At 40.8% G+C, this 15,937-nt stretch overlaps 1 protein-coding gene across 1 annotated transcript in view; it reads right to left on the bottom strand.

Moving 5' to 3' along the window:
* The window catches only part of Ctr9 (RNA polymerase-associated protein Ctr9), a 346,065-nt gene that overhangs the window by 319,148 nt on the left and 10,980 nt on the right, over nucleotides 1-15,937 (bottom strand). The window contains exon 4 of the mRNA XM_067142937.2: nucleotides 10,205-10,473. Within this exon, the coding sequence (XP_066999038.1) occupies nucleotides 10,205-10,473 (269 nt within the window). The remainder of the gene's footprint in view (nucleotides 1-10,204; nucleotides 10,474-15,937) is intronic.

Genomic DNA, 15,937 nt, shown 5'->3' with positions numbered 1-15,937 from the left:
CGTCTGTCTGCTGGAAATGCCTCCGTTGACGGCGGCCTGGCATTCTTAACTATACACGTGTCCTGTGGCACACGACAACACGTTCTACAATGACTATCGGCTGAGAAATCACGGTACGAAGTGGGCCATTCGCCAACGCCGTGTCCCATTTATCGTTCGCTACGCGTGCACCACAGCGGCGCATTTCACATCATGAGCATACCTCAGTGATGTCAGTCTACCCTGCAATTGGCATAAAGTTCTGACCACTCCTTCTTGGTGTTGCATTTGCTCTGTCAGTCAGTGTATATTGGTATTATAAATTTACTCATTCAGGACAAATATTTCAGATTCCCTATGGGAATCAACATCTATGTCATCTGATGGCCAAGCAGGCATCAATTTTTGATAATGAGATAAAGTCTCTTAGTGCATTGGCACTGCCGGTGGCTCCAGTTAGCCTACGCAGTGGCCTCCACGGTATGCACTAGCCAGCGTATTGGTAGGTGTGCTAGGTACCAACTGATGAGCCCACCCTAGCACACGAGGGCGAAACGCTGGCAACCAAGAATGAGTTAGCTTGAAAATTCATAATGTCCAATAATGGACCATTTATACTGTCGAGTATAGTCGAAAATTTCTCAATACCGTATGATGACCTGGTCGGAAATTTGTTTCCTGAATACAGACTATACTCACCAAATACTCGCTAATGAGCTGGCGCAGCTCAGCAAGATGCCTATCATAACCGTTACAATTCCATTGTAACAGTGCCATATTGTAAGTGTGGACTTCTGAGGTTTAGGTTAGGAGCAACGTAATGCTACCTAACCTAACCTACACTCACATCACCATCCGAAGATGATTCATGCTCCATGTGCATCTCCCCGTCACTAGATGAGGTGATGCATGCCTTCAATTTCTTCGACATAGTCCGGGGGTGGGTTTTCTTCCTACGAGGGGAGCGCGCAGGTCTTCCAGAAGGAAGACCCGCTGGCGCAGAATCGCGGGCCCCATTTGTAGGAGATGTAGAAGAACGCCTGTTACGGGCGCTCTTCTTCCCCGCCGTCGATTCTTGTTTAGACGGGTTGGGAAGTGATTTCCTAGCCCTGGTCGACGATGCCGCCTCCGCCGACCTTGTGGGGGAAGGAGACATCATCTTCCCTTTCTGTGCCGGCGTAGGTTCCTTAGCCGGCACAGGTATATTGGTGGTCAAAGGCCTGGATGGACCCGCCTTCGAGCTTGTTCTCTTTGCGGCGTTGCTCGCAGGAGCAACTGCCGCCTTGGGCACAGTGGTCTTCTGGAAAAGTGTTCCAGTTGAAAATGAGGTACCTGGCAGGGACTGTGCTATCAAGCTGAAGTCTGGTGTCTTGGTCGGTGCATTCAGAGAATTAAACTTACGGCGCGCTTCCTGGTAGGAAAGACCATCCAGGGTCTTGATCTCCTGGATCTTCTTCTCACTCAGATAGGTCGGACAGTTCCGATCACGAGGAGAAAGAAGACCAGAGCAGTTGTACGGAGGTGTGCACTCCTCTGCGCCGTGAGCTACTTTCCCACATGTACCACACACTGACTGATTCGAACAACAAGATACCATGTGTCCGAATCTCTGGCATTGATAGCACCGCATAGGAGGCGGGATGTACGGCCTCACATCGCAACGATAAATTGTTACCTTGACTTTCTCTGGCAACACTTACAATATGAAAGGAGACTATGAACGCACCCGTGGCAACGTCTTCACCGTCGACTTTGCGCGTAATGCGGAGGACGTGTGTCACGCCACGGAGCTTCTTGTCTTTCATCCATTCATTGTTGGTGTTCAGAATAAGATCACGGTGGAAAATAACTCCACGAACCAGATTCAAGCTTTTGTGCTCTTCCACTTTGACAGCGATGTCGCCAAAACGGTCGCACTTAAGCAACTGATCGGCTTGGAGTGCAGTGCTCGTCTTCAGAAGCAAACCACAAATCTGCATTTTCTTTAGATCCTCAAGTTCACCATATACACCATCGATATACCGACTGAAAAGTATCAATTTAACCAGCTTGAAATCCTGCCCATCGGTTCTGGTAGCAACCAGGAACCTAGGGAAGCTTGAACCCAGACTAATTCGCTGTGCTTGTTCCCAAGGGGTTGCCCCCCTTAGGGAATCAAAAGTTAAAGACTTGGGTAGCGAACTACCCAAGGTGGCAGGCAGAAGTTGTTTGGACGCCATGCCCAAAATCATCCTCCCCGAATGCCACCCACTCCGATCAGGGGTCTCTGTAGCTGAACCAAGCCAATACCCACCTGGTCATAGCAGGTATTGCCCGGGGTCCGATGTTGGACGATACCTAATACGGGAGGACTGAGGCAATGAGTACTAAGACTCCCTTCCTCCAGTCACCTGCAATAGCATGTACCCCATAGTGTGTACAGAGCACTAAATATAGGGAAAAATAAATAAAAATAAGTATTAATAATAATGTGTCCTTCTGGCATTCGACTGTGCGGGGACCTGTGTTGTCAGGCGGATACTACTGCCCGGGTACATGACACTCCCACCCGCCACTTCCTGGGTGGTTACTGACACGGGCTTTCGAGCGTAGTCACACACATAGGAGCTCCCTCTCCGAGCAGCACGTACATCAAAAATTTTGAGATGGTCTACAACTAACCCTAAAAAAAATAAAAAAATAAAAAAAATAAAAAAAAAGTAAAAAAAAAAAGAGAGGACCATGGCCACATGACCCTTTTAGTCGCCTTCTACGACAGGCAGGGATTACCTGTGGATGTATTCAGCCTCTCCCATCCACAGGGGATCCAACACATGATACCAAACCGCAATCCATGTCCGCGCCCCTTTTTGTAGCCTCTTACGACAGGCAGGGGATACCGCGGGTGTATTCTACACGTGCGTCCCCCACCCACAGGGGGTAGTGTGTTTGGTCAGCGAGAGGTATTCCATTTCCCTCAAGACCGCCGGCAAGCCGGTTAGGACCCACCTACCCGTCACCTGGGACGCGCCACGTAGGAGTATCACCTCACCCCTTGCTACGCCAGCGTAGTAGGTTAGTGGTGTGATATAAGTGAGATGGTTCGGTAATTCCCACAATTCCTTGCTTATCCCTTATTGTGAAGCGGTACATACATAACTGGCCCATACCTTGTTGGAGATTATGGTTTTTCAGATTAATTGCTTTTTCAACTTCTCTCCTGAGTATTGAAGGCTCTGGTTGAAGTCAGACTAATTAGGGCTGTAGTTATTGCTGGTAGCCTCATCTGCATATAGATTTTCACAGAATATTTTCCATCGTTCAAAGGCCAGTTGTTTATCTTGAATGGGGGTACAATCTTCATCTTCCACAACTCATGAACGAGGTTAAGTCAAGGGTAAATTTCTTGACCTGCAGGAAGTGATCCCAGGGTTGAATATGCTGCTTATGTTGTTCAATTTCTTCACAGATTTCATGTATCTGCTTCGTTTTAACAAGTCTGCACTGCTTTTGAATCTACAAAAGAAAGTGATGCATGCATTTGTAAATATTCATCAGTTCTATCATTGTTTCTGTTCAGCTGTTTCCTCTACTCTATTACCTTCCAAGATATGAGGTCTTTCCACGTATTTCCTAAAGTTGCACTGTTCACAACGATCTTCAAGTTACTCCATACTAAGTCTGCAGTGTCAGTATAAAATAACTGTGGCACATGTTCTTCAATCAGGTGATCCTGTAGGTAGGCACACATTTTGTGAGTGTAGTCTGGAAAATGTATACAATGGACAAGCAGATCCACATTCAATATTCTTCTTCTCGAACGAGACAAACACCACCAGGTTAGATTCAACTACAAGACTGCACAGACACTGTTGTAAAGAATCCAACATAATGTATAAAATAAAATGTACCTGGTTTGGTATGCATATTTTATACATATAGTTGAATATCATGCCGGTGTTCACAGGTCTAGTATCTGATACAAAAATAATTAATATTTCTTCAACTGTTATGTATTTTAAAGGACACCAGAATGTCAGAATTTTGCTCTGAGAAGAGGTTCTTGTTGAACACACCACTAAATTTAACAATATGGGTCTTCCATATTTAAACACTATCAAATATCAATTGCAATAGGATTTGATCCTACAACCCCGAACACAGATGAAAAGTCCCTAATCGACTGCACTAAGCATCCAATCAGCACTGATTAGAACACAGAACAGCTTGACATATTTTTTAATCAGAAAATTCCTGATATCTTTGTACTCATTAGATTAGGTGGAAAAAGAAAATCCAACATCATGTAGAAAATAAAATGTTGTAGATTTTGATATGGATATTTTATGCACATTATTTAATATCACACTGGTGTTTATAGGGCTTGAATCTAAGGTCACAAAAATAATTACTTAAATTGGTGAGAAGAGCCTTCTTGCAGCTGTGAATACGAGATAGAATTATGCTAGTTTTCTTTTTTGTATTTGTTTTACATCGCATTGACATGGATGGGGTCTTATGGCGATGATGGAATAGGATAAGGCTAGGACAAGGAAGGAAGCGACTGTCCCCTTAAGGTACAGCACCAGAATTTCCTTGGTGTGTAAATGTGAAACAAACGAAAACCATCCTCGGAGCAGCTGACAGTGAGGTTGGAACCCACCATTTCCTGAATGCAAGATCACAGCTACATGACCCAAATTGCAAGGTTAACTCGCTCAGTAGAATTATGCAAGTAAATACAGTAGACATTAGCGCATCTGGGATTCAATGCGACAGCGGGTTGATGCATGTACCAATGCTAATGGAGATCAATTTGAACATTTCATGTAAGAAAGAGTTTTATGTGGTGTGCTGGTACATTCTGTTCCTGTGGTTCCCATTATTAATGTACTGGTACTGTGTACAGTTGTAGAAAATAAAGTCTAACATGGAAATAAAGGACTTCTGGACCCATGCCAGTATAACATATTTTCTTCTTCTACTTGTGAGGAATGTCCTGAACATTTGGCCATACCTTATTATTACAGCCTGTATGTATACTGTAATAATTACTTAGAAATGAATAGAATAATAGAAAGAAAGGGCGACATACAGCACAACATTAAATTAGTCTATGCATGTCGTCATCATCAGCAACAAATTGTTTAAAATATGTAGCCTACCGTATTTCCTGGCATAATCGTCGCCACCGTGTAATCGTCGCATCCTTTATTTTCAATACAAAAATCGGACTTTAAACATTTAATTGCATAATCGTCGCACGTCCAAATTTTGTTCACCAATCTAGTTAAAAGGTAAATGCAACTGCAATGTAAGTTGCACATGAATGCGCAATTTAAATACGTGTATGGCTTATGGGCAATTTGGCAACACAGTCACATCTGCGAGATGTTGCACAACATATAAAAAATAATACCGGTATAGGCACCGTGCAGATAGATCGAAATGCTACTACTAGCGCTACATAGTGGCCCGTTCTGAAATAATAGGTGAGGCATAGTGCGAGAGTCTCAGTACAACATGTGTGACATTCGAACAAGTTGTGGGTTTAAAGCGATTCCAATTCGGGGATCTAAGTGAATCATCATGCAATAAAGGAAGAAATCTTGTTGTCAGTGGCCACGTGAACGGCGTTGAAGAGTTAATTTTGAATGGTTTCGGATACATCACAGGAAAAGTCACCTGACAATTTGCCGCCTTATATCGTGAAACTTGAGGTAGGCAAGGTGTAGTTAGGTAACAATTTATAACGTTTATTTAGTAAGAATTACTCAATGCATGTTTGCTAAGTTGTACGCATTTTTATTTTGTGTTCAGGTTGACCATAATCGTAATGCCTCTACCAGCGAATGTTCCTGTCCTGCCGGCGCCAGAGGAACTTGCAAACACGTAGCTGCGGTAGTGTATTATATAAATAATGAAAGTGTTGCCTCCAAAACAGACTGTCCGCAATAATGGGGAAAACCGAGCCCGAAAACGTCAACAGAAAAATATAGAGAAGGCAAACGCGTAGAAAACATGTTCGGTAAAAAGACTTTGGAGACATCTCTTCCACTCTTCGAATTAACTGAAGATATTTTAAAACACAACCCTTGCAGTCTTCATACAATGCTTCGAGCAGAAGCAAGTACTGAAATCGAACAATCATGCAGGGCCGTAGTCACCTCATTGATAGACAGGGTAGAGAATGATGTGGAGAGAGAGGACTGTGAGGAAATTGTGACACAGCTATTACATTTACAAGTCTCTAACTACGTGCGCTTGCCAGACAAATACACCTTTCGCACTGTGAGTGACAAAATGTTTTTTACCAGCAAAGTGCAGGATGGTACAGATTATATAATTAAAATCTCCTTGGACACTCTGTCTCAATCAGGAAGCCTTCGATGGTTTCCAGAAAGAAAGATAAGAATATCTGCTAGCACGAAAGCACATCGGATCAAAACTAGGCGACATAACTTTGATACTCACATTTGTAACTGAATCTCCAATTGGGGAGCTGCTTTGAAAAATCTTTCTTACGGAAGTGAAATGGAAAGTGAAGCAATAGAATGCTATGGAAGTTCATTTGGTGTTCGTATTATTCGATGTGGGTTAATAATCTACAAAAAACAACCTTGCGGATCTCAAGATGGCATAATTCTCAAAGGAAATGTAGCTGACAGTGTCAGAAGTTAAATGTCCATCTTCCTGTAAAGATAAACCAATAGTAGATGAGTCAGGAAATGTGCGAGTATGTTACCTTTACTTTGACAAGCAAAATAACATACAGTTAAAGACAAGTCATATGTATTACACACAAATACAAATACTGATGTCTCACCAAAACGACAAAGTTCTATTTCAGTAATTACTTGACAAAAATTAGCGGTATTCCTAATAATATTGATTATTATTTATTCGTCAACTCTTGCTTGTTGAACGTTGAACAGATCAAAATGTAAACAAAGAATATATAAAACAAACTGATGGTAGAACAATTCTGAAACTATTCTTTAATTTTTGGAGGTTGCAACTTCGTTAACACGCAACACATACGCACAATGTCATCCATGTGTGGAAAAAGTTCTGTTGGCGATTTCTGTAATATATTTTGATTCTTTGAATACACCTTTCTACATGAATTCTAACACTCGCAATATTGTCCTACTCTCAACTTCCTGAGCTGTTAATCTCATGTCATGTAAGAACAGTGGCGTCACAATTACGACACCGCGGCCAGATAAGGAAATCCGTTATCAGCCATGATCTCATCGCCAGGTTGAAGGAAAGTTAATAAACCACTGTTGGTTGTTATGAATGAGTCGCTAGTCCTTCCACGATAACATTTAGATTTAAAGGCGATCATACCACTAGGCGTGATTGCAATTAAAACTTCTGCAGTGTAGCAACCCTTGTATAGAGAATAGAAATACACTCTCTGATCTACTTGGGGAGGCTGTTCAACCCTAAATTCCGTGCAGTCAATAATGACTCGACAATTACCGTAATTTCTCTTAAATGCTGGAGGCATTGTTCCTTGAACACTTTCCTTACTAGGCCAGAATATGAAATGTTTCGTACGCAGTGTCAGTTGCATAAGCACGGTCGTAAAAATACATGAAATTGTTGTCCTGTGAACAACGAACAGCACTCTCAAAGCAGAAGAGGACAGTCCGGTTTTCATTTTCACTAGGAAAATCAGTAACCTGGTTTCTTTACATAATTTTGAAATGTTACAGTTTGGTAATAACGCAAGCAGCAAGGCAAAGACGTTGAAGTTCACACCAGTTAAATCACGCATTTGCGTATTGTTCCTTATGGAACTGTAGCCTTGGAAACCTGGATCCTTGATGTCTGAATGTTCGTCTTCCGTTCCACACATTTTATCATATTTTGTAATGTCCCCTCCCAGACCGAAATTAAGTGGAATACATGCTTGTGTATTTACGTCGTTTTCATTTAGTGAACAAGAAAACATGAAGTCTGAACAATGAAAATAAGATGCATCTCTTCCCACGGATGCATCCTTGGTTATGTTACTTGGGCAAACTGTACTAGAAAATTTTCCGTCTGATTCTTCCTTTTTCAATCACTTGAGTTGTCAGTGAACGCGCTGTAAGCTGGGCCCCGGCGACACATTCCTCTTCTTGTATTCATCCGAAAATATTGTCGGAACATAGGCTGAACTTACTGTAGTGGGTGTCCAGATTTTCTGTTTCCGATGAAATGTGCACTACATAATCTTGAGTAAGTCGTAGGTTGTCAAAGTGATCCATCAATGCTAAAAATTAAAACCAAAATTATATGAAATCGGATCAATTGAACTTATTGCAAACATGTGCAGTACGTATGTGTAGGCCTACTTACTTCGTTCGGTTAACTGCTTGTATCCATCGCCTCCTTCGGTCCACTTCTATCGCTCGTCTTGGAAAACAATAAAATTGTACTTCACTTCCTGTATTTGCGTAAGTATTGGAACATCTGACAACACGACAATTGCGTTTACTTTATCTCCTTTTCTCTGCCATTATCATCCGAGTAACTACACGCTCAGTCATAACAGAACACCTACTGTGAGTCTGGAGTCTGCCTCACGTGTTGTTCTCCGCCCGGCCGCTAGAACGACACGCACGGCACCTATATGTATGATGCATGGCTTACCAGTAGGCTATCGGCAGTTTGACAACGTGGTCGCGAGACAGTGTACAATTTATTCACCACCTACATATTATGAGTTCTCATTTGAAATAGGTAAGGCTGTAAGTTATCGCTTATCGACAACATCGCCAGGAAATACCGGTACCAACACACACTTGTCTTCTAGTAGACAAGAGGTCTGATAGAATTCTGCATTACTACAACCACCGGCCCCCCGGCGCAACAGTCGCGAAAGACCTTGGCCTAGCAAGCGACCGCTGCTCAGCCCGAAGGCCTGCAGATTACGAGATGTCGTGTTGTCAGCTCGACGAATCCTCACGGCCGTTATTCTTGGCTCTCTAGACCGGGGCCGCCATCTCACCATCAGATAACTCCTCAACTGTAATCACGTAGGTTGAGTGGACCTCGAACCAGCCCTCAGATACAGGTAAAATTCCCTGACCCGGTCGTGAATTGAACCCGGGGCCTCCGTGTAAGAGGCAAGCATGCTACCTTTAGACCATGGGGCCGGCTCCTACCTTATTGTACACAAAGTGAAATCCAAGATGATAACGCAGATTTCTGCAGAATTATTCAGCTCACGGTCAGCCGAATTAATTATGATGTCTCAGTTGTCATCGCTAGACTCTTATCTTACTACTGCGTCATAAGTGTCCAGCATGGGATGAAAACGCTTACCCAAGCAGTCAAGATAATTATTATCCAATGGTATTAAAGTTTTATTTTATAAACTCGTCAGTAATGTAACGTAAAATCATCAATAACTGGGAAGAAATATTAACCTAATTACCGTATGTTTAAAATAAATTGAAAAAATAAATGTTTGTTACTGACGTCTTGGAACACGGTCAACTACGTCGATTTTACGAGTAGACGATGAGCGGTGATAAGCAATTGACGCCCGCTGGAAATACCAGGCGCCCACCCTTGGACTTGTTATGCTCGTGGGTGATGAAGAGTTGGGATCTTATACCACCTGAACTAGTCTCCAAGAGCTTCAAAAGGACTGGGATTTCGAATGCACTAGACGGATCCGAAGATGACGCAGTGTGGCAGAAAGACGAAGAATCTGATACTGGTATTAACAGCGGCGAGAACGGCGCATCAGATACTGAAACCTGTGATAGCGACACAGAAGATTTGGAATAAATTGTGCACCGGTAAGTCCGTATTTCATAACAAAGCGATAATTTTTTGCAAGTGTAATATTTTAACTTTAATACTAAAATTAATGACAATTAACTTTATACGTTCATTTTTATTTTCAGGTTGAAAAAACATTCGCCGAATTGTTGCGAATAATTATGAATTTAATTTTAATTATTTTGATGTATAAACGCGAGTATTACGTGCATCTTAAATTTGTATCAAATACAATTTAGTTATAAATAAATTTTTTGAGTAATACAAATACTGGTATTAAAAATTCTTCGTACAACGGTCGCACCCTACTATTTTTTTGGAAATTTTGGTATAAAAAGTGCGACGATTATGCCGGGAAATATGGTATTTAGTACAAATGCACAAAGGTAAAAGAATTTTAGTGTATGTACACAAAGGTAAAAGGATTTTAGCACACATACTAATATATTCTAAAAATTACCGTGCTTTCTCCTGATTCCCCAGCTTCATAAAACAATGGCCCATGCCTAATCGCACTGCAGCTGGACATTTCGGATTGGTGCGAAGAGCCTTCTTGTAGAACGCAAGAGCCCCACGGAAGTCCTTCTTATTGAAAGCAATGCAAGCTTTCCCGAGCAAAGATGGTATGTTATTTGGAGACTGATTAAGCACAAAGTTGAACTGGGCATCTGCTTGTTCCATTTTATCTCCTTCCAAAAGGCAGAAGTACGCTCTCCCCAACAAGTGGTTCTAGAATAAAATTCATAAAACTTGAATTAAATGTATGATTAACAAGCCCATTTATACTTAAAATAAGTTATAATAAACCAACATTTGGAATACAATAATTAAACAAGCCATCAAACATAGTGAGAATAGGTATCAAGTTTACACAGCATACAATAACAGAACCAACTGAACAGAACTGCAACATTTGTTCACCAACATCCATTAACAGATATGTGTAACAAAATTAATATTTAATTTTCACGATGGTATTGAACTTGAAATAAGCTCTCAACATATTAGATTGTATTCAGTACATAATGAAGCCAGGCTGAGTGACTCAGGCAGTTGGGACACTGGCCTTCTGACCCCAACTTGGAAGGTTTGATCCTGGCTCAGTCCGGTGGTACTTTAAGGTGTTCAAATACATCAGCCTCGTTCCGGTAGATTTACTGGCACTACTAAGGGACTAAATTCCACCACCTCGACATCCCCAAAAGAGCATAAAAGACTTAGTTAGTGTGACATAAAGCAAATAACTTTACTCTTAGTAGTAGTAGTAGTAGTAGTAGTATACATTAAAGAGATGTTAAGTACAGAACAAAAATGGTCAACCGGACACCAGTGAGATCCGAACCCATAACCTCCTGATTTCAAGTCACTTGCTCTATCCACCTGAGTTATTTTGGCCTAGGTCATTTTTGTTCTGTACTTAACATCTCTTCAATATGTGCTATATATACTGAACACAAGCTAATACATTTAAAGTTAATTTCAAGTTCAATGTGGTTGTGAAAATTAAATATTGACTTGGCCTATAACGGGCGACTTGCACGCACTCTACAATGTGATGGCCGGTAGCTTAGATCCTTTCCAACAGAACAAATCTGACCGAGGGCACCACAGCTCAATTGGATACAGCAACTGACGCAAAATTAGGAGGATGTGGTCTGGGATCCCACTGGTGTTTGGTTGGCCATTATTTGTTCTGTACTTAACATCTCTTCAATACGTACTGTATGTACTGAACACGACCTAATATGTAGAAAATTAGTTTCGAGGTCACAAAATCTTGCATGAAAGATGGACATTTAAATTTATGAATATTTTCAGTATTTTCATCTCAGTGTTACAATCACTTTAAGACATGCTATTAGCTGAAGCCACATTGCTGAAGAAAATATTTCCAAACAAACAGGCAATTTCTGGCATTAAGTTTCAAGATGGACAGTTTCAGATTCAAGTAACGAGGGTGATCTACTTTTGGCACTTTCATTTAAATTATTATTGCTATGATGATGATGATATGACCCTTGTTATGATATTCAGGCATCTGATTTGACATTATTGAGGCTACCTTCTGCATGTCAATTTCATCTTCCACTTTTATAGTATAAACTCACTTTCGCTTGATGGGGGCTCCGCCCCCAAACCCCCTATTCCTCTGCATTAGAAGTGGTCACATGGAAAATTACTGTTACGAACCGGTACTTTGTTACGAAAAACGAATTGTGCCACATATTTACATATTTGGTCCTATATTTTCTCATACCGTATATTTACGATTTGTAGCAAACATAGTGTTAAACGTTTTGACGTGGTGCAAATTACGTACGATTCACACAAGACAAGAAATTATTTCCCTAATGTAACGGGGAGCTACAGTCTTGAAACTTGCTAGGTTTATCGTGGCTGAAACGCTCTACATTTCCGTTACTTGATATTTTGTCGTATTTGCATCGGGTTCACTGTAGACTGGTTTAGAACCTTGGATTAGGAATACAGTGTTTACGTATTACTTTCATTTTTCCATTTTTACAGGGTGCTAGAATCATGAATTTTGCTCACAAATGACCCACGAACGTTCCAATGAGACTGCCAAATTTCATGATTCTATCGGTCTTATAAGTATGTAAAACAGTAAAGTTGATTATGGAAAATGTAAAAAACTGACGTTAAATCTGAAAAATGCAGCTCTATCTAAGGCATAAGGGATCAAGATACGACTAAAATTCCCGGGACCAAAGTTGTAGATCTCTTCATGATGGGATCCAAACGTCTTGTCCATTTGGCGGTACGACTTACAGTTTAGCCACCAAAAAACTCGAAACGATACTTAACACCATCATAAAAATTGCTTCCACATTTCGATAATTTCTGGAAGTAAAAAGTTAAACATTGCAACTCTTCCGAATTTCTCCGTCCCACTCTCGGCAGCCCTGAAAATGGTTTTCCGTGGTTTCCCATTTTCACACCAGCCAAATGCTGGGGCTATAGCTTAATTAAGGCCACAGCCGCTTCCTTCCCACTCCTAGCCCTGTCCTGTCCCGTCGTCGCCATAAGACCTGTGTCGGTGCGGCGTAAAGCAACTAGCAGAAAAAAAAAAAAAGTCTCCGTCGGTTGCAGGCCAAGAGTCGTAACTGCACCAGATTTTTATTTTCTGGTGCACTGCAACATATCATCCACAATTTTGTTTAGGAGAAGGGAAGTAAAAATAACAAAAAATCAACATTTGGAACTTTTCCACAGGTTACAGCTTAATAGCTATCATATTGCCAAATTTCAAGTTTCTAGCACATGCCGAAGTGGGTAAACATTCAAATCAGCCAGTGATCCAAACAGTTTTATATATCTAATATAGAGCCAGGGAATGTGCACGCTAAATAGTGGAGACTTTCATTTGGAAATTTATTGCGACCAAACAGTACGCCGTATCGAGGTACGGATTGTGCCACCAGAAGACCCATTTAGTTGCCTACATTACTGTCTTAGCCGCCATCTTGTATCTTGACTATTCATACCATAGAAACTCTGTTAAAATTTCCTTGTTTAATTTTTGTCTCTCTTACTTTGTACTTCTGACACGATAAATAAATAAATAAAAATAAATACCATAGAAAGAGATGAACATTTCGATCCATGTCAAATTTCGTCCTCTTTACACACAAGTTAAAAAATTATTTTTGCCAAATTAGCAGACAGCTACAGTCTTGAAACTTGGCAGGCAGGTCGACGATGTAACGATCTAAAATTTTGTTTATTTGAGGTTTTGCCGTATCTCCATGGACTTCACCATAAACATGAATTACCGTTCATCCACAAGATAGCTCAAAACAAAAGTCTGCACAGTCATTAAATTTGGCTTCATATTTAGATTTTTTTAGTGGGTAAAATATTAAAAATTTGAACTTGTTGCAATTTCTAACGTCGGTTACAGGCTTGGAGCTAGAGCATTGCCATATTTTCATTTTGTAGGGCACTGCTTCATGGCGTCTGCCATTTTCATTGGGAGAGGGGGCAGAAATAAAAAATTGAATTTTTTGGAATTTTGCCATAGGTTGCAGACTAATAGCTATAATATTGCCAAATTTCAAGATCCTAGCTCATCTGGAATGGTCTAACCCGAAATTTCAGTCCAATATTTTGATTGGGTGGTGGGGGGTAAATATGAAAACTTGGAACGTTTTGGAATTTTTCCTTGGCTCACAGCCTAATATCTATCAGATTGCTGAATTTCAACTTTCTAGACCATCTCGAAGTGTCTAACATGAAATTTGAGTCTGATATTTTGATTGGGCAGGGGGGGGGGGGGCCTAATATGAAAAATTTTGAACTTTTTGGAACTTTTCCTTAGGTTACAGCCTAATACCTATCAGACTGAAGAATTTCAAGTTCCTAGCTCGTCTGGAAGGGTCTAACCCGTAATTTGAGCCCGATATTTTGATTCAGTGGGGGGCTAAATATGATAAATTTGTTTTTGGAATTTTTCCTTGGGTTACAGCCTAATAGCTATCAGATTGCCGAATTTCAAGTTCCTAGCTTATCTGGAAGGGTCTAATCCAAAATTTGAGTCCGACATTTTGATTGGGTGGGGTGGGGGGGCTAAATAGGAAAATAATTAGAATTCCAGAATTTTTCCTTTGGTTGCAGCCTGATAGCTATCAGACTGCTGAATTTCAAGTTCCTAGCTCATCTCCCAGGGTCTAACCCAAAATGTGAGTCCAATATTTTGATTCGGTGGGGGGGGGGGGCTAAATATGAAAAAAAAATCCTTGGGTTACAGCCTAATAGCTATCACATTGCCGAAATTCAAGTTCCTAGCTCATCTGGAAGGGTCTAACCTGAAATTTGAGTCCGATATTAAGATTGAGTGGGCGGGGAGCAAGTCTCCCTGTAGATTTACACGTAGTCCGATGAGAAAGTGGCATGACATCCACGACGCCTGTAACATAAAACAGCCTAATAGCTATCAGATTGAAGATTTTCAAGTTCCTAGCTCATCTGGAAGGATCTAACACACGCGAAATTTGAGTCCGCCATTTTGTTTGGGGAGCTAAATATGAAAAATTTGAACTTTTTGGAATTTTTCCTTGGCTTACAGCCCAATTTCTATCAGATTGCCGAATTTCAACTTTCTAGTCCATCGAAGTGTTTAACACAAAATTTGAGTCCAATATTTTGATTGGGTGGGGGTGGGCTAAATATGAAAAATTTGAACTTTATGGAATTTTTCCTCAGGTTACAGCCTAATAGCTATCAGACTGCTGAATTTCAAGTTCCTAGCTCATCTGGAAGGGTCTCACCCGTAATTTTAGCCCGATATTTTGATTCGGTGTGGGTGCTAAATATTAAAAATTTGAATTTTATGGAATTTTTGCTTGGGTTGCAGCCTAATAGTTATCAGATTGAACGAATTTCAAGTTCCTAGCTCATCTGGAAGGGTCTAACCCGAATTTAGAGTCTGATATTTTGACTGGGTGGTAGGGGGGCTAAATAAGAAAAATTTGAACTTTTCGGAATTTTTCCTTGGGTTGCAGCCTAATAGCTATCAGATTGCTGAATATCAAGTTCCTAGCTCTTGTGGAATGGTCTAACCTAAATTTTGAGTCCGATATTTTGATTCGGTGGTGGGGGGGTAAATATGAAACATTTTCCTTGGGTTACAGCCTGATAGCTATCACATTGCCGAATTTCAAGTTCCTAGCTCATGTGGAAGGGTCTAACCCAAAATGTGAGCCCGATATTTTGATTCGTTGGGGGAGGGGGGCAGCTAAATAAGAAAAATTTGACATTTTTGGAATTTTAGCCTTATGGCTTTATATAATAGGGATTGAAATGTTTGAAACTGTTCCTTGGGTTGCAGCCTAATAGCTATCAGATTTCCGAATTTCAAATTCCTAGCTCATCTGGAAGTGGGTAAACATTAATGTCAGTGAGTGAGTGAGTGAGTGAGTCAGCCTTATGGCTTTATATAATAGGGACATGACAAATAGAATACCTAGAGAGATCACTCACCGAGTTCAAGCGCAGTCCCACAGAGCGGAACAAGTGGAGCCAATTACCAATGCTACATGATCAAATGTTTTAGTGGAGCTTACACTGATACACAAATAACCAAAAACAACACAAAAAATAAACCTTTTTAAAAAGAGCACATAAAACATTAAACATTCCATGTTCTTAAACTGCCCCTGTAGGAAATTAATCC

Source organism: Anabrus simplex, chromosome 3 (assembly GCF_040414725.1).
Source record: "Anabrus simplex isolate iqAnaSimp1 chromosome 3, ASM4041472v1, whole genome shotgun sequence".
Classification (NCBI taxonomy): domain Eukaryota; kingdom Metazoa; phylum Arthropoda; class Insecta; order Orthoptera; family Tettigoniidae; genus Anabrus; species Anabrus simplex.
The sequence above is the reverse complement of the archived record's forward strand: the minus strand, read 5'-3'. Positions and strand labels throughout refer to the sequence as shown.